The 20,093-nt window shown below is 34.3% G+C and overlaps 2 protein-coding genes and 1 pseudogene across 3 annotated transcripts; all 3 read left to right on the top strand.

Moving 5' to 3' along the window:
- Positions 1–498: 498 nt before the first annotated feature.
- On the top strand, positions 499–1,242 carry LOC144551586 (14 kDa proline-rich protein DC2.15-like). The gene has a single exon (XM_078299612.1). The coding sequence runs from the start codon at positions 540–542 to the stop codon at positions 963–965; it is 426 nt and encodes a 141-aa protein (XP_078155738.1). The 5' UTR covers positions 499–539; the 3' UTR covers positions 966–1,242.
- A 14,616-nt stretch (positions 1,243–15,858) lies between these two features.
- LOC144551585 (14 kDa proline-rich protein DC2.15-like) lies at positions 15,859–16,593 on the top strand. Its single transcript, XM_078299611.1, has one exon. It carries the CDS (start codon positions 15,948–15,950, stop codon positions 16,368–16,370), a length of 423 nt encoding a protein of 140 aa, XP_078155737.1. The 5' UTR covers positions 15,859–15,947; the 3' UTR covers positions 16,371–16,593.
- Positions 16,594–18,164: 1,571 nt separating this feature from the next.
- LOC144551584 (14 kDa proline-rich protein DC2.15 pseudogene) lies at positions 18,165–18,943 on the top strand (annotated as a pseudogene). The gene has a single exon (XR_013510835.1). The product of XR_013510835.1 is annotated as a 14 kDa proline-rich protein DC2.15 pseudogene (transcript).
- Positions 18,944–20,093: the final 1,150 nt, after the last annotated feature.

Here is a 20,093-nt window from a genome sequence, read left to right as displayed (position 1 = left end):
CAGATGGGCAGTCCCTGATTTGCCAGCTAGGTTGGAGCATGCCCCTTGTAATATGAGCTGCTTCACAGTCACAGATACACCTAGCCAGTCACACTTTTTTGTCTTCATCACAAAATAATTTATCTTAAAATAATATTCTATATTTACACTGTGCAGTCCACCATTTAAACCGTACAACGTTTGTATATATATGATTGTTAATAAGTTAATTTGAAATTATATATAATGATTGTTAATAAGTTAATTGACTCTACATATAGCTAGTTTTCGTAATGTTATATATATAATTTTGTTATAATATATATACTTAATTTCTCACAAAAAGTATTTGAAATGAAATAAATGCGAGAATTAACGGAACTATATATATAGTCCTGGTTAAGTACGTAATAGGTCCATGATTTTTTTCTAGACCGGATCCACTTAACATCACCTGTACTTTTGGTTATAAATACTCATTAACTTTACAGTTTCACTTAACCTCACCAATATATAGTACAACAATTACTGCAGTAAAAACTTGCCTTCCTTAGAGAACCATGGCAATGAAAACTACTGCAGCAACCTCTCTTTTCCTTGCCTTGAACATTCTCTTCTTCTCCCTCTCCAGTGCATGCAGCTACTGCCCTGGTCCGGTTACCCCCAGCCCAAAACCGTACGTACCGACCCCAGTTACACCAGTAACCCCACCTTCCAGTTCTTCCAGTAAATGCCCAGTTGATGCACTAAAATTGGGTGTTTGTGCAAATGTGCTAAACCTGATTAAAGGTGTGAAGGTTGGATTACCTCCCAAAGAACCCTGCTGTCCGCTGCTCGATGGACTGATCGACTTAGAGGCGGCTGTCTGCCTCTGCACTGCGATTAAAGCGAACATTCTCGGGATTAACCTTAATATACCTATTAACCTCAGCCTTGTGCTTAATTTTTGTGGCAAGGGTACCCCTGAGGGGTTCAAGTGTGCTTGATTAAACACAAAACTGTTATTTTTTTTACTTGGCGCAATCAAGTTCTTACAAGCGCAAATGCATCTGTCTGTCCCTTTTGTTTTCCTTTTTATTTAGCTTTTAAGTTGTTATTTTATGTTTTCTATTAGAGGGTCTAGCAAGAGGAAAAATTAAGGTATTATATGTAAGAAATCTTCATGAGGTCATTGAATTGGATAATGACTTATTGTCCCGTATATTGTACCTTCATCTATGCATGAAGCATTTTTCATATAATGACGCTCTTGTGTTATAATAATTGTCTATATATGTATTTGTACTTTGCCTTTGTAATACTACAGGGCCAACAAATAGAATTCAATTAAGGCACAAGCATTTATAATAAACATTTGTAGGCCATGCACTGGTACTATATTGTACCTTCATCTATGCATGAAACATTTTTCATATAATGATGCTCATGTTATATTGTCTATGTTTTTGTACTTTCCCTTTGTAATACTACAGTGCCAACAAATTCAATTAGGTGGTGTTTGGTTGTGGACTAAAGCTAAAGAGATCTAAATTGATTATTTCAACTTAAGCCAGTCTAAAATATTATTTATATTTGGTTGAGGTCTAAAGTTAAATTGATTATTCCAACTTAGGCTGACCATTGGTACTATATTAATTAAGGATTAATTATAACAACATGTTTATTTAACAATCATGGTACGTAGCTGATGTAATACTAAATAAATAAAAAATAAATTTTAAAAATGAGTTCACGGTAATTAAAAATATATCACCTACGTATCATAATTAGGGACAGTTAATTAATTATGAGACAAATTGAAAATATGGGATGTTGAAAACTTATAATTACTCAATGTATCAGGCTAAATTGGAATTTTAACGTCTTATTAGTATCATATCACTTGATATATATGTGACCCAAACCTTAAATCTACATTAATAATTTAATGCACATTCTATTTATTAATAAACACAACATATTTGGTTTTATTTTTGGGCCCGAACAAATTTTAATGTCCATTATGAGGGTTAATTAAAATAATTAATTGTTTATGTATCCATTCTCTTTATTAATTAATTACCAATTACAACTTTACAAGTTCAAATTAATCATATATTATGAAATTCTTTACTCCTATCCTGAGATTATTCTCAGTATTGCTAGTAAATTTTAATTATCTGTGAAATAATATATCTTGTCCAATTCAAACTGACTATTTTTCTTAATGGTAATATATAAGTTATGCATATGTACTGTGTACATATATTTCTTTGCTGATGCATGTTTGGCTTTTTGAAAGTCCGAATTTCTGAAATTTTATTTTAAATTTATCTATATATTAATATGAGTGAAGCTAAGTATGTACTTAATCGTATCAAGGCAATTGGTGAATATTTAACTCAAAAATTAAACTACTAGTTTGGCTTCAATTGATGAATTCAAACTGTTGAAACTGGTCCATTTAATGAGGGAAACAAATCTTCTGCAATTCTCATTCGTGAACAGTGTTCCTGAAATTTCTGCTTTTCCAAATCCAGTCGCTGAGGTGCTTCGAGATGCGTGCACAAAAATATAGATGTTTCGAGATGCGTATATAAAAAGTTGAATAGCTAATTAAATTCAAGATCTGAGAGATTTTAAAAATATTGTTCACGAATAATGAGGGATTGCAGCTGAGTTCAATTCATTTGATGAGTGTTGTGTTTGTATATTACATTTAATGTTAATTTTAAATTTATTTAGTGTAAAATCAAACTGTAAAAAATAGTAAAAGATGAATACATAAATAAACTTATAAACCTTCATTTCTATGATTTTATTTTATAAATAAATTCAAAATTTATAACTTTAAAATGTAAATATATTTCTCATAAAATAAATCGATTCCAACAATTCAAACTAATCGTTTAAAGCCTATCTAAAATTTTAGATTAAATTCACCAACTATTTGACAAAGGAATAATATGAATAATAACTATTTCCAAGTTGGTGAATTTTCGATTAAATTCACCAACTATAAATCTGTACCAAATTTCTCGAATTCACCAACTATTTGAATTATATGAATAATATGAATAATATGAATTCACCAACTATTTGACAACTATCAATCTGAAATACGTGTGGTGAATAATAACTTTGTCAACTTTTTCCAAATATATTTCATATTGATGGTGAATTTTAGATTAAATTCACCAGCTATTTGACAAACTTTAACATTTAATTGGTGTCAATAATTTGACCATTGACAAGTTATGTCAGTAGAACTGGTAGCAACTACCAGCATTTTTCAAAAAAAATGACAAGTTATGTCAGTATTGACAATTTGATACATAGTGATAAATCGGAGAACTGGAATTTTTAAACTATATTACATTTTTCAAAAAAAAAAGACAAGTTATGTCAGTATTGACAGATTGCGTGGATAATAACTTTTTCTAAGATCAAATGAGAGCTTCACTCTCGTTAAAAAAAAAAAAAAAAATTCCAAGAGCAATTGTATTTGCATGCAATCAGAGTGCATCACAATTAGTGGATTAACAATACCCGGGTCGGGTATACCCGACCATACCCGCCCGTGCCCGAGCCAGGGTATGGGTCGGGTACTCGGGTACGCGGGTACGGGCATAAACCGGACCGGACCCGTTTTTTTGGACCAATACCCGATCATACCCTACCCGAATTTACCCGTACCCGACTATACCCGTACCCTAGTACCCGATACCCGAGTACTGTTCATCCGAATTCAAAATTCAAAAATTCTATTTTTCCCTCCCAGAAAAAAAACAGAAAAAACCAACAAAAAACCAGAAAAAAACCAACAAAAAACCAGAAAAAAAAACCAGAAAAAAAAACAGCAAAAAAAAAAAAAAAACCCGTACCCGCCCTACCCGTCAAGGGTACACGGGTACGGGTATAGAACGGGTAGGGTATGATTTTTGAGAAATATACCCGACCATACCCGTACCCGTATACCCTTGTACCCCTACCCATACCCGAGACGTACCCGTACCCGTCCCGGGTATACCCAGGGTACCCGTACCGGCCCGCCCATTAAACCTCTAATCACAATTCACAAGATCTTCCAGGTTATCATTATTTGTACGCACGCAACTACAAAGCTGGCGAAACATCCAAATCATGCAATTAATAAAGTTCGTCTCCTGTATCAGTTCTTTTGTTGCATGCATGGTGTTGTGTACCGATGCAGCGACGCCAACAATTTAGTCTTGAATGTAATGCGTGCTTGCGTTTCTCAGTAAAATGAAAAGAAAAGTGTGTTAATTTTTATAGACATTCAACCTAATATAAATATTTTTAGTAGCATTGTTATAATTTTGTTTTGCCTGTTGTGTTGATAATTAAGTGAATGTATTGTCCATTGTGTCAATTAAGGTTAATACAGTTCTACTTCGCTGCTTATCAATATAAACTATATTACATTTAAAGATGAAACTAGTTTTCAAAACTACCTTAAATTAATAAAAGTATACATACGTGAGTTTATATTATTGACTAAAAAAAGAAGTTTGATCATCTATCTCTAAAAAAAAAAAAAACACAGAAATGTAATAACATGACTAAGAATTTTAATAGTATTGTTATATATAATTAGAACAAATGTGGTCACTATCCTCCTTATGTTATACATATATTATTTTTGACAAAGTTCATATTATATATATCCTCTATATAGATATCCTCTTAACTTTGTGTATGTTAATTAAGATCCATTATGTGAATTTTCAGAGATTCAACTGAAGAATGCATTATAGTTTATATATGTTAAAGTTCATAAAACTTTGTCTTATTTTTGTTTTGAAATTGTAAGGACTTGTATGTTGCTTTTATGCTATTTGATGCAAAAAGAAATTGAACTTCTTTACTTTTTATTGACGAAATCATCGCTAAATTTCTTAATTTTTTTTCAACCAATGCAAGTCATATTTATCCTTAATTACTTGGAATATTTTCTGAGCAATTTTAAATTACACTATATTTTTTCCGTACTCCTTTTTAATTTATAACATTATTAAATTACATATATATTAAAAACAAAAATCAACTATCATTAGAGTTAAAATGTCCATACATTTACAAGAAATTTTTTTCACTTATATTTTATTCAAAGCTTTGCATCTTTTCTTTTTGCCATTATGTATACATTTAAAAAAATATATACCTACATATACGCAAAATCTAAAATTTTAGAATTCCCATTTTACAGGGGAGGAACAAATTAATATCTTTCCTTGTTTGCCACATAAAATCCTTTTGCAGAATATTGCATCCCGTGAGTCCGTGACTCCGTGACCTAATTACTGTGCTTACAGTGCTTCTCTATATCCACCATTCCTTTGGTACCTATAATTCCACGCTTATAAAGGAGTAGATATTTCCGTATAACATGTGGTGTGTACAACTTCCTGTAGCGGGTCGTTGCAACAGCAATGAGGCACTCAATCCACAGCTTTACACTGCAATTCTCAAATCGAAATTGCAACTGGACATCCGTATTCATTATTCAATTGACTTGCAGCCGTTGCAGGTGTTAAGAAGAACCAAAACATTACAGCTGGCATTTGCAAAAAGCTTTGGACATTCTGTGTAAATTAATTTTTACCTTGAATTTACCAACTGGAATCCACAGTATGATGAATTGATGATGTGTAGTTAATTGCATGCATAATAACTTCTTAAAAAATAATATGAATAATAAATAATTTAACGTGATGTTTAAATGTATGGATTAAAAGATCCATAGGAATGCATGAACAAAAAATGTATATAGTTTCATGTTCTTTCAATAGTAAAACAGCACTGTAATGTTTAAAAATATACATATATAATTATTTAATTTTTTTAATTCTACATTAGTTCAATTGGAGTTGTTTACAGATTTAATTGCCTAGCTTTTTCCCAAAAAGAGAATAAAGTAATAGTTAGAAAAGTGTAAATCTACGTTTTTTATATACATCTTAAATGTGTTTAGGTTGTTTTTTTGAAAATATATTTATACTTAATTCATTACAGCAGAACGGTTTTATTGCGATCGGTGCTGACGCCGGTTGCAGATAGTTGATTTTTCCAAAAAGAAATCAAAATAAGCGGCGACCATGACTTTCAGCGACTATATCTGCGGCCGGCGCTTTCGCCGGTCACTGAAAGTTTTTTTTTGCGCCGAATTAATTTTTTCGCGAAAGTTTTCGCCCCAAAACCCCACATTCGCGCATCAGAGACCCAAAAACCCGTCTCCGCCCTTTCTTTTTGACAAATTAATTTTTTCGCGAAAGTTTTTTTTGAAGGCTCTGATTAGGTAAATTGATTGCTCAAATTTTTTTTTTTTGGTTATCACGGCATGATTTTCGATCTGTACAAGGAAGGGGTGAAACTGAGACATCTAGCTGTGGATTGTGTACTGGTACAGTATAGGTGTTTTTAAGAGATTCTAACCAATTTTTTTTTTTTTTTTATAATGATGAACTGTTCTTTTTGAAAAAGATGGGTCAGAGATTTGTCAAGCTCCAATCTAGCTTAATGATGGAGGTACTAGGTTAGTTTGGTTAATAATGGAGGTACTAGGTTAGTTTGGTTAATGATGGAGGTACTAGGTTAATTTGGTTATGAAGGTGAAAACATAAGTGTAAACTACCAACCATATAGCTATGTTTTATTATGATGATAGTAAGAACTTTCATATACTTGATACGTACATGCATTTTTAATATTTTCATTATGCCATGAAACTTGAAACCATGTCTGCATTTGAAAGGCTAGTAGAAATAGTTATTTTCTAAAATTATTTATTTTATAGAAATTTGCTAAAGTAAATAATGAGGAGATTCATTTTATAATATTTATTATTCACTAAAAATAAGAGAGAATTGTATGTAATTATACTAGAAACAATCATTTTAGAGAGAAAATGAAACACAAGCCTTATTAAAATAAAATGTCTCAAACAAAGACAATCTGAATCGCTCATTTGAAATTAATTAGATGAGCGGTTCAGATTTTTAGAATTAGAGCATAAATTGTTGGAGCACTTGAGCCCTTCTCATGGCTTAATTAGCTTGATTTTGGGTTTCTCCAAAAACAAGTAATATTGTTCCTTTCTTTTACAAATGAGGTAAAGATTTGAACAGAGCAGCTTTAGTTGCATACAACGCATGAACCATATACAATTTGGTTTTAGTTCTATAGTATGTGCACTGCTAGTTTCTTTCTTTTGTTCCAGAATTTCTTTATTAATTATGCAATGATGAAATATTTTGTAATTATTTTAATTCTATTATATTCTTAGTTGTCAATGTGAACTAAACCAACCCATTAACTCAACAAAATAATGAACATCTTTTCTTTTGATAATAATTGATTGGCTTAAAACATGTCGCAAAAATAGACGTTTTTTTTAGTCTTTTGCGATTTTTAAAATCTTTAACAATAATTAATGTCGTTGCTTTAATAAGTTTGACAGTTGTATGTTTGTTTTTGAAATGTAGCATGTGTTTGATGAGTGCTAAACAAACATAATAATAATATAACAGGAGGGTTGAAATGCTTCCGTTGTTTTCATCATGTGTCTCTATTTATGATTCATTTTTAGTAGTTAGGATTAAAATTGCAGCAGCATAAGTACCAATACAAATTGAGCTATATTTTATTGGTTTATGCTTTACCTTCTAAGCTGATTTCGTTGTACTTAAGCAGATTTTTAGGTGAAATCAGGTCTGATTTTTAGGAGACATAGCCAGATTTTGGGGCAAATTATTTTGGGTCAGATTTTCATAGTACAAATTTTTTTACACATATTCCAATTTTTGTGGTCTATTTGCATTGTTTATCTTGTGACTAAATTCGGCATATTGCAGGCAATTTGACGCTGAAATTAGAGAAAAAAGGCCAACAATAAGTGCATCAGGTCTTGATAGAATTCGTTCGAAAGAGTTTGGTATGTGGATGCATAAATTGATACTTAGTTGTAAGATTGCAGATTCAAGGATTGCTGAAATTGTCCATGGGCCAATCACACGACGAGTTCAACGTTACAACATGTACGATGTGAATGGTTTCCGGTTTCACACTGAGTCATATGGGATAAACAGGAAAACAACAAATTACGGGAAGAATTAGGAAGGCACATCAAGAGACTATTTCGACATACTTGAAGAAATTATTCGGTTGGAATATAGTGGCGTGAACAACAAAGTGTTCTTGTTCAAGTGTCATTGGTTCGATACACATAGGGGGTTGCGGGTAGATAAGGAGTATGGATTAGTGGAGATAAATCATACAAGGCTTCTTCAAAAGGACAAGCATTTCGTGTTTCCTTGTCAAACAATGCAAGTGTATTACTTGCCTTATGCATCATCGAAGCGAGAGAGACAAGAATGGTGGGATACTATCAAGACAAAAGGGAAAATAAAATCAGTTATTTTGTTCGATGGAGATGCGTCTGTGGAAAACACTCCACATTTGACCAAGTTCTTTCAGGAAGATGGTCCGCCAACCGAATTTGTAGTACGTGTTGTAGATGAACTGAATGACCCAAGTCTCTTCGTTGATAGGGCTATTCCTGAGATTGTATCAGAACAATAATTACAAGGAAATAATAAAAAAATAATAGCAAAAATAGGAAAAAGAAAAAAAAAACAACGTAAATTGGAACATTAGGTTAATATCTTTCATTTTACTTGTTTTTTATCATCCTTCTTACAGCAATCTTCATATTTACTTGATTTTTTTCAATTCGCTTGAGTGAAACTAATTGATTTTTATAATCTCAACTCTAGATATGGTACCAAGTAGAAAGGGAAAGGCACCGGTGGAAGACGAATGAGAGTCTAGTGTAGGGCTGGGCAAAAAAGCTCGAACTCGTAACTCGCTCATTTACAGCTCAGCTCATTTACAACTCGAGTTGGCCAACTCGTTTAATAAATGAGCCGAGTTCGAGTTGGCCCCAACTCGCTCATTTATAACTCGAGTTGCAAATTATTGGTCACAATAAATTCCAAAATAATCAAATCCGAATCTCTAGACTGTTATTTGTGCTTCCAGATTCGTGCAAAATATGTTTGAACTTGTGTTGTAATACTATCACTGGTTAAACGAGTTGTGAGCCAACTCGAGTTGATAACGAGCTGAGTTTGAACTTGTGTTGTAATACTATCACTGGTTAAACGAGTTATAAACGAGTTGTGAGCCAACTCGAGTTGATAACGAGCCGAGTTCGAGTTGACTCTACAACTCGTTATTACCATCTTAACTCGAGTTGGCTCGCTCGTTTATTAAACGAGCCGAGTTCGAGTTGGGGGTAATTCGCTCAAACTCGGCTCATTTACAGCCCTAGTCTAGTGAGAGAAATGTTCGTGGTCCAAATGCATATAAAATGCCCCTTGCAGATCCGAGTTTGCGACTAGTGATTTGGTTGGGGGGTTTCAGGTAATATTCATTTTTTTATGTTGTAATTATGCTTCAATTGTAGTGATTGTAATAATTATTTCTATTTGCAGGACTTTTGATGCAGGGCACCCAGACAAGACGAAGCAGGTCGTCAGAATTATATCGCAGGTAGTACGTCAAAATTATCCTGGCCCGTACTCCAGATACATAGATTTCCCTGATCTAACCAAGGGAGTTATCCAGGCAGAGGTTTTGGTAAGTAAAATTTTCTGAAATAAAATTCGACATAATTACTTGTTTCCTTTTTTTTAAGCTAACCAACGATATTAATTTTTAACTATGCATTGTAGAAACACTACCAGTTTGCACCGAATGTAAATTTGACTGAGGAATAGAATGCAGTTAGAAGGGTAGCTGATGGACGGTTGCAGGATATGCTTAACAAATGCTTAAAGGCAGTAAGAAAGGTGTACGAAGATCCCATGCTTTAGTGGAAGGAGTGTGGGGCTGCTCCTCGCCCCTACCACTCCTGGATCATGCCAGCGTACTGGCCCAGACTCGTCGATCATTGGTGCAGCGATGCTTTTGCCAGTCGGAGCCAACATAATGTTTTAAATAGGACCAATGCTAAAGGTTTAAGGGCCACAACGGGTTCTTTGAATATGCTTGTTCACAAACAGCGCTTTGTAAGTTGTTTTTCATTAATTAATCTATTTTCATTCCAATTGAAACTAATCGAACTAACCTTGATAATCTTTTTTTAAATAAAATTGTCTTTCAAATTCTTAACAGGAGCTAGAATAAGGGCGCGAACCCCGATGGTCCGATGAGTTGTTCCAACCTACTCATATGAAAAAGAAGATAGAAGAATACATTAATGTTAAGGCTAAAAACTCACAGGTAATAATACTTTAGAATTTTTTTTATAAAATATCATCATTCCTGTTGTACCTAATTTACAAAATTTGCAGCTAAAATATGAGAGAGCTATGACGTAGAAGTATGGAGCAGATAGAGACACATGACCCACATACGACAACGATCTCTTGTACTCTACGGGCATTCATAATCAGAATGTCCATGGAGATAACTATGGTCTCGGTGCTCTAGGTAAAATAAATATTCTTTGAAATTTATTTTTAGTTTTGTCAGATAATATTAATTGTCTTACTTTTATTGTTTCAGGCAGCACGAGACGCATGGTTTGCTCCAGTGGGTTTAGCAGTGCTCAGTCACATTCTTCACAGTTATATTTTTCTAGGTCGCCAACTCCGCAACTCACAAAAGAAGATATTGACAAGATATCTTCTCAGGTTCTTGATCAGTTGGAGGCTTTGTGGGAGGCTCAGTTCAGAGTTTCTTCAGTATGAAACTTGATATTTTATTTATGTTTTAATTGTGAACCCTAAACACTAAATCATAATTATCTAAAATATTTTCTTACAACTTCACAGGGAGGTTCGGGCTCGCAGCCGGCCTCGATGCCTACTCCTTAGGATGACAAGGATGATGATGGTGATGATGACAAGGGGCAGTGGTCAGATGTTGGCGGTGATGGTACTGCTTAGGCCTTTTTTATACATTTATATCTTGTCAGATGGTATTGTTTATGTTACTATTTAGATGGTACTCGATTTTATGTTTATGGTGTTGATTAGATGGTACTGTTTGGCATTTAGATTTACTGTTTATGTTACTCTGATGTTTATGTTTGATGAGATGATATACTGTTTTTCAATTTTTATGTTTATATTTGTTTGTATGCTTATATTGTATATTGACTGTGTATCGATATTTATTTTTTGTTGTATGTTGTACGTGTGGTATCAATTATTAAATGGTGCAAATGTAAATAATAAAAAAAAATCCAAAAACCTGATAAATGGGTATCAACGACCGGTTTCAGTTATCAGCGACTAGAAATTTTGGTCTATGATAAAACAGTTTCAACGACCATCCATATTGATATCTGATAATTCGGTATTAGCGATCAAATTAGACTATCAGCGACCGTTATTTTTGGTCGCTGATAACTTTTCATGACATTAGCAAAAAACAATAGCGACAAAAAATTGGTCGTAGAAAATTGATCAGCGACCAGATAACGTCATTCAGCGACCGATGACGTCATCGGAAGAGTATTTGAAACGATGCTTTCAGCGACCGGGGTATCAACAACTGAAATTACTTTCAGCGACTAACGTAATTACTATCTGCGATCGATTTTTCGATCGCAGAAGGATGATTATGCTGTAGTGATTATAAAACTATTTACATATGATGTTATGAGAAACAAAAGCTTCTAAAATTTATATTTTTATTTATCTTCTAATGTTCTACTTTAATTTATAAATAAAAAATTAACAAGTATCGTGCTAGCAACATGGATATATTATTAGATAACAATAAAAAATTCTCATACAAAATGACATATTTTCATAAATAATAGACCAATGAAAAAAATAATTATCCAACAATAAAAAAAATAGATTAACATATTCTCATACAGATGTAAAGCTCATTTTTTAACAACATATCTATGAGCTTTATTTTTACAATTGATACACATCATTTTTTTAAGGTTAGAAAAGCTGACATTTTGATTGATATAAGAATATTTACAAAACTCGTCCGAAATAATTGCAATTATATTTACATAATAATTACGCTACTTATATTTTCCTCTTAGCATCCTACTCTAGTGATATTCCTGCTCAAACGACCCTCAATCTCTTCTGAGTAAAGAGACGTTTGTTTCTGTCTTTCCATAAAGCCCAGCACCATGCAGCCCAGTGGCTATCCCATTTGGCTCGCTCTACTGGTGACATTACCATCTGTTCACACACAAGCGTATACACAAAGTTTCAGGTACAGCGAGCTGTACCCTTTTAAACCTTGATTTAGCTTTCGAATTGGGTTGCAAGTGCACAACCCTTATCGAATAGTATAATCAAGTATCGATCCACAGGGACGGTTCTAGTTCAACTCTGGACTCTTACTTATCTCAGTTAGGTACTAGAAGTGAGAAAAAAATGATTTTGTTTGTTTAAGTTTTCTAAATTCAATAACAGTAAATGACAGCAATTAAAAGTTTGGTTTTACTCGATCCTCACGCAACCCTTGTGATGCGACCCGCGTGCTCTCCCACGCGACTCGCGTGGTCCTCGAGTAGATGCAGCATGTAGCCTGTTTCTGAGTTATTCATTTGTGTAAGGATCTATTGACCGTACCTAATGTTCCTAAATCTCAATTCTCGTTTATTGGCTTAATGGACCTAGTAAGAAAATGCAACTTCACCTTCTTAGATCTCCAACCTCAAACTCTCGTTTACTGGTATTCAACCTAAGTTATTTGTCTGGTTTGCTAAAGATATCCACTATCTCTCAATAAATAGACATTTCACCTCTCAGTTACTATTGATCTTACCTCTCAGATCTAAGATCTACCTCAAATATTTGATCTAATTGCAAGAAACATCAAGGCCAAAGTACTAGAAGAGATGCTATAGACATTCAACAGTAGACAACAAAAATCATTCAAACAATTTTAATCAGGCAATGAAAGAATAATACTCAGGCAAATAAACAAAAAGAAAAACTCAGATTCAAACTTCATGCATTACAAACAGAGTTTTAGACTAAACCTTACCCTAGAAACAAAAATGATCTACTCAATCATGATCAAGAAAGAGATAAGAGAAGAAATCATGATAAAACCGAAGAAGAAAATGGATCTGTGAAGAACTTCAAATCTTCCCTCCTCAGCTCTCTTTCTTGAGCGACACTTCAAAAAGCTAGGTAGTTGGAATCTCCAAAATCTGCTGAATGAATCGGCTAGTGGCAGATAATGGTCTTTTATAGCTTTCCCAAACGACCCTTCCAATTTGGGCCTTTACTGGGCTTTCATTGGGCCTCCGTCTTCTGCTCTGGGAAACTCCGATGCGAGTCGCGTCAATAGCGATGCGACCCGCATCAGAGTTTGTCTGATGCGCCTCGCGTCTGTGGTAGCGTCAGGGTGAGATGCGACTCGCGTTGGTGATGATGCGAGTCGCGTCAAAGTCTCAGAATGTCAGTAACTTCTCTGATTTCGCCAGTTTTCTGCGAAATAAAAATGAAAGCGTAGCAGTACCACATTCTATAGATATTCAATGTAATAGACGCTATTTGATGGTTTAAAATGCATGTTTTGGTACGGAAATTGGTCAGAACAATAGATTAAATATGGCGATATCACCATCCTTGGCTTCTACCAGAATAATATTAGATCCCCGCGCGCTAACCTATTCCCCATGATTAACCACAACCTTTTGGAGTACAAACAGTTGTATAACAAGTGCACCGATGTTTCCATAGCCTGGCTATGACACATATGACAACCTGATTGAACCTGGCATCCTCTACTTCTCAGCATGTGTTGTGTGAGTAGTCTGTTTTGCATTGCCTCCCACAGGAAGACCCTGATTTTAGTTGGAACCTTGATTTTCCATAGGGCGGTATTTATTTGGTTGAGAACTCCATAATCAAGCATTATAGCATAGGCCAATGAGGTTGAAAAAGATCCATTTGCCATCCATTTCCAAACTAGCCGTATTGTTGCCTCTTGTGCACCTCCCTCTACAACCGAGATTGACACCCTATAGAATGGTGTTAAGTCACAAAGTGATCTAAGAAAAAATGAGTACCTTGGGTTGGCTAGAAGTTGATGAGATCTTTGTATGCCATAGAGGTTGGCCATCGTCTGAGCCCACATACCTGCCTGCTCCATATCCAATTTCTAGAGCCATTTGGTTAGCAGTGCTCGGTTATGTGTTTTAAGGTTCAAAATGCCCATCCCTCTATTTTGCCTTAATCCACATACCTTATTCCAACCAACCAAGCAGTTGATCCCTTTACAGGGCTGGCTTCCTTTCCATAGGAATTGTCGCCTTGCTCTATCTATATGCTTTAGGACTTCCTTCGGTATGCTGATTACCTGAATGTAGTATAGTGGCAGTGCCGTAAGTACTGCTTTGACTAGTGTCATTCTACCTCCATAAGACAGGAACTTTGATTTCCATATTGCTAGCCTCTGTTGCACCACCTCAATTAGCGGTTGGAAGTCCGCTTTCGTCAATTTCCTGACCGCCAATGGTAATATTTTTTTTGTTATGTTGCTTAAGGGATAAACAAGAGGAAAAAAATAATCAAAATAAGTTGTATTATTTGTTGTTGTCATATTATGACACCTTTTGTTAGTATATGATGACACCTTATGTTGTTATATTACGACTCTTGTTACTATTGTTAAATGAGATTCTATGATATAAAAATAGATAAAAAGAAATGAAAACATGATCAATCAATTCGAAAGTTTTTTAAATGACATTTAATAAAATGAAAAAAAAATTATAATAAAAAGAAAACATACTAAATAAACTTGTGACGAGTACGTGCGGCAAGCACGTATCTATGAAATTGAGACTTCTACATTGTAAAAAAAATATATCAAAAAAATACATAAAAAAACAAACTATTTAATCTAAAGGACTGATATTCAGTCTTTAACAGATCAGAACATCTGCTTTCTTAATATAAGAAAGAGAGAGATATCCGAAATCACTAAACCTAAACTAATTATATGGCGGTACAAAATAGAGAATATTATCTTTCTAGAAATATCATCTACCCTTCTTCAGTTGAAAACCGTTTTCTTTTATTTGACTGTCCATGCATGTGAGCATTGCGTGCCCACATGTCATGTCCATGTGTCAAATGGGCTTATATCTATTTAATTTCATTCCGCTTGTTTTGGCGATTACGTTATCTTTTACTAGCTATCTATTAGCCTAAAAAATCATTGACCGGCTAGACATGCTCATTCTCAATTTTACCTTTCTTTTATTTTCATTTTGCTCTTTCATCCTTTTGCTGTATATTTATTTAATTATGATGACCAACTGTATGGTTTCAATCACCTTTTTTCCTCTTTTTTGTTTTGGTTGTTACAATCAGAGTAGTGATGTTCCCAAAATCTGTATAACCGTTAATTTTCCTAGATAAATAAAATAGTTATTGCAAATAGTTCAGGTAAGAATCGTATAATTTGAACCGTGTGATTAAGTATAAAATACCAAGCAAAAAAAAGATTTAAGTATAAAATAGATGGTCACTTCATCTTTACGTGTAAATTAATTTTCAAATAACGCACGCACGAAAAGTTGATAAGTAATTGGCCAGAACGCATGGAATACATGGAAAACGTTAATTTCAATCTCAATAGTGGTTTCTACATAACCTATACGTACTAGAAGGAAATCAAATATATATAGTAACACCTGATTAGTTCCCACAAAAATTACAAATTAATCATTTACCTTTTCCAGAAAGAAATAGTACACCATGAAGATTGGGGACATCACACCTTGTCATCTATTAACCACCCAAGTAATTAAGCCAATCTGGCACATGACATGTATTCGTCTTGACCTAACCCTGAGCTTCTATAAAACCCATACATTGCACACCTTCATACCATAGCACCCAAGTAAGCAAGTCTTACTCAAGCAAACACAACACCTTTCCTTGTTGTAACGAATTCTAGAAACCATGGCATCGAAATCTGCTCTCTTCCTTATTGTCAACCTCATTTGCTTTGCCATTGCTCATGGGGCATGCCCAACACCGCCACCACCGCCACCACCGCGTTCACCACCTCCACCAAAGAGCAGCTGTCCATCACCACCACCGCCACCGCCACCGAGTTCTACTACCAAATGCCCAAAGGATGCACTGAAGTTCGGCGTGTGCGCTGACGTGCTAGGTTTGATCAAGGGGGTCAAGCTTGGCAGCCCACCTACCAGTTCTTGCTGTTCTCTGCTCGGTGGATTGGTTGATCTTGAGGCGGCCGTGTGCCTCTGCACAGCTCTTAAAGCAAACATTTTGGGCATCAGCCTTAACCTTCCAATCGACCTTAGCCTTGTTCTCAACTACTGTGGCAAGGGTACCCCTCCTGGTTACACATGCTCTTAATCCATGCCTTCGTTAGGCTTATCTTGTGTGCGTGTTAATTTGATGCATGTTTAGTTTTTTTAATTTTGTTAATTTGTATTCTTTGTTTGGTATTTGCTTCAAGTGTTCCTATTGAATTTGTTGTTGTTTAATCGTATCACCATGCATAACTTCTGCTGGCGTACGTGCATGGCTTCATGTCCAAGTTGTAAACATGAATATGTCTGCTTATAATAAATTTGTTGTCTCAATTTCCCTCATAGTTCGTGTATGTCATTGCTCTGGTTTTCATAAACTTTAGTGAACTGCATTAGTATAGACCAGTAACAAATTTTGAATCACAAAATGACACTCGAAGGAACTGGCCTAGTATGAAGGTCCCAATACATATGCACTCGTTACTGACATCCAGCTGTTCCTTTCGGATCTATTATCAATATAATAGATAGTGAAACTACATATTTTTTTACGATCAGTTATTTAATAAAAAAAACTACTTATTTTCATATAAATATATATTAGGTTTGATAACATCTTTATCGTTAATATTTATATACTATTACTTAACAATATACTTAATAGTAAGAATAAGATAGTGAACAATTACATAGCTATAGACAGTAGCCGTTGGCCAAACCCTGCACAGTGTTTGTTACCACGCTTTATATATGTAAGTAGCTATGATATATATAGTTATATGTCTCGTTAGTATTCTGTAAAGGGTTTTTTAATATATATTATATATATGCAGCGCGTGCATGTGCATCGTTAATAAATGCTGCCTCATACGTAATTAATTACGATAGTAACTTAATTGCTATTTGCAGAATGAATGATGCAATCAAGCCAGGAATTGTATAATTATATAGTTCTGTACCAGCTTGTAATAAGTTGCAAAACTTGAGTTAATTTTACTATTCTGGATTCCTCTTTTTGGCATCTACTTAATTTGTCTCTGTGAACGTATAGTTCTTATTTCCTTATTTTTTACCTACAATATATATAAAGTCATAATCTTTTTCAATTGTTCCTTTTATGTATGTAGGCAATGCTGTTTGATTGCATTAATATTTTTAATATATATTAATAAATTTTATGTAACATAATTTCCATCTAATCGAAGTATGAAAAAAAAGAAGAGGAAAAGCAGATCCGTAAATTGCACAAAGAATTGTATGGTATATATATGTTACACACCACATGCCACACAAAACCTGGACAGATGCAATAATGCATCCCGTGATCACTAAGTGGTTCATCCAATTATTAGTTGCTAATTATAGTTTTTTTCTTTTATTCTATAATATTATTTGTAATTCATATTGCAGAGCCTTTATTTGTGTTGTTTTGTCAATTGTCTATATCAGCAATGTGTGATTTTTTTTTAAAGAAAGATGAAGTTCTTTGTTTTCTAAATTTCAACTTTATAATTAAATAACTTTTTTCATCCAGCTTTAAATTTCACACGGAGAGAATTATCTTTTACTACTAAAAAATCAAAAACTGATTCTTCCCATGTGGAATCTTATATAGCGAGTTTTTCAAACAAGAAGAACAAACCAAAGTACTAGTATACAGATGAAGTATTTATACATAAATGAAACTAATTAAACACCCTGAGTACACAATAACAATAAAACCTCTCAGCCTGAATGATCAAATACAAATGAATAATTCACCGTTTCAGTAGGAAGTGATTAAAATGAAATCATATCACTACTGGGGACGCTATAGCCTATAGACTAAAATCCCTAGGTACATGCTTTGCCAGCTGTTGACCTTTCATTTAAACCCTCTCTGGCTCTCTCACATGCCAAGTTATTGTCATGACTCATTCCCAATTCTCTATAAAGCAGCACAAATATCATACCTTCATCCTCACCCAATACCAAACCCTAATCACCCAAACAACATTCTTGTTTTAATATTAACAATGGCATCCAAAGCCACACTCTTCCTTGCAGTTAACCTTCTTTTCTTTGTCCTTGCCAATGCAAAATGTGCTCCACCGCCACCCCCACCGCCACCAAAGGGCAGTTGCCCGACACCACCATCTAGCAGCACGCCACCATCTTCTGGAAAGTGCCCAGTTGATGCACTAAAGCTAGGTGTTTGTGCCAATGTGCTAAATTTGATCAAGGGCGTCAAAATCGGTAGCGTGCCGACAAGCTCTTGTTGCTCCCTGCTTGGGGGCTTGGTTGATCTCGAAGCAGCTGTCTGCCTTTGCACTGCTCTTAAAGCAAATATTTTGGGCATCAATCTAAACCTGCCTATAAACCTTAGCCTTGTGCTCAACTACTGTGGTAAGGGTGTTCCCAAAGGCTACCAATGCTCTTAAATTTTAGCGGGTTTTCATTCTGTTTGCATGGATATATAACGTTTGTTATTTTTTGTGCTTGTTTGGGTGCATTTACGTAAGGTTTGTTACTGTGTGCTTTTCTGTTATAGCTTGTAAGTCATTTGAAGTGATTGTGCATGCACTACTTGTGCTAGCTTGGTTTGGGTGAAAATTTATATGATTGTTTGGTTGGTAGCTATGTACCGTGAGATTTTTATTTGATTTTATTCAATCAAAAAGAATAAATTGGTTTTTTGTTTTTTCTTTCTATACGTTATTGGATGCTGTGTCGGTGTTACCTCAGCGACATTCTAGAATCTTCTTTGTCTGGTTATTGGACGGTCCGATCCAGCTATAATCGCAATTTATATATTTACATTTTTTTTTGTAAATTTGTATAAATTTTATTATGTGCGGCTCAGCGGCTGCATATATTCGAGGATTAATTGCGGCTCAAGGTTTATATATAGCTCAGTGAGTGTTTGTAGTAACCGAAACCATATAACTCTTCAAGACATAATTCTAAAAAGGAATTTATTTCCTTTAAATTAACTAAATTTATCATTGTTTGTGTTATATTTAGCAAGAACCAATATGCACAACTAAAATGTTTGAAATTCGAGTGTGTTAATATGACATTTTATATCTTGCGGCTGGTGAAAGAAAAACACAGAAATTGACAATTTATTCAATTGTAAAGAGGATCAAACTTCAAGCTAATATATTTCATTTTTCTAAAAATATATATCATGTATAATAAGTCCCACTGACGCAAAGCGGTCCCGTTACAATCTTGTCCGTTAAGCTTACGTACTTGTTTAGTAATAATAGAGAAGAGTATAATAAGCTCACGTACCTCAAGCTTGCATCTTCTTCGTAGTACTTGTGGGGATGACTAACATTGATCTTATTGGAGATATGCAAGTCATCGAGTAATTTCACGCGGTAGTATTTACTCTAAACGTCTCCAAAATCTCATGTGGTCCAAACTTGTATTTTATCGTATTCTTCTTTTTTTTGAAAAATTCTTTAAAAAACAATACAATGTCAGATCAAGTACTATTAAATCTTTGTAGATCTCTTTCAAATTGGATTTTCTACTCATGTGTTTCCGCTGCACCGCTCTCGAAATCAACGAACTAGAGCCGGCTTCAATAGTTAATGTTTTGGAACTTGATTGTAGGAATGAATCATTGTAGGTGGACCTCTAGGGTTCATTGTTGGTCAAACACAAATGTTTGGTTTGCAACAAAAAATTATATCTAACCTCTATGGACAAAGCATTTGCTACTACCGACATGAGTATCCGCGAGGATATCGATAATGTTAAGCACTTGTACCCTTACAAATACTCACATATTCTTGTAGAATTAATTAATTTGTAGTACCTAAAGCTCCAATGAAAT

Source organism: Carex rostrata, chromosome 3 (assembly GCF_964058835.1).
Source record: "Carex rostrata chromosome 3, lpCarRost1.2, whole genome shotgun sequence".
Lineage (NCBI taxonomy): Eukaryota > Viridiplantae > Streptophyta > Magnoliopsida > Poales > Cyperaceae > Carex > Carex rostrata.
This window is presented reverse-complemented; position numbering and strand designations above follow the sequence as displayed.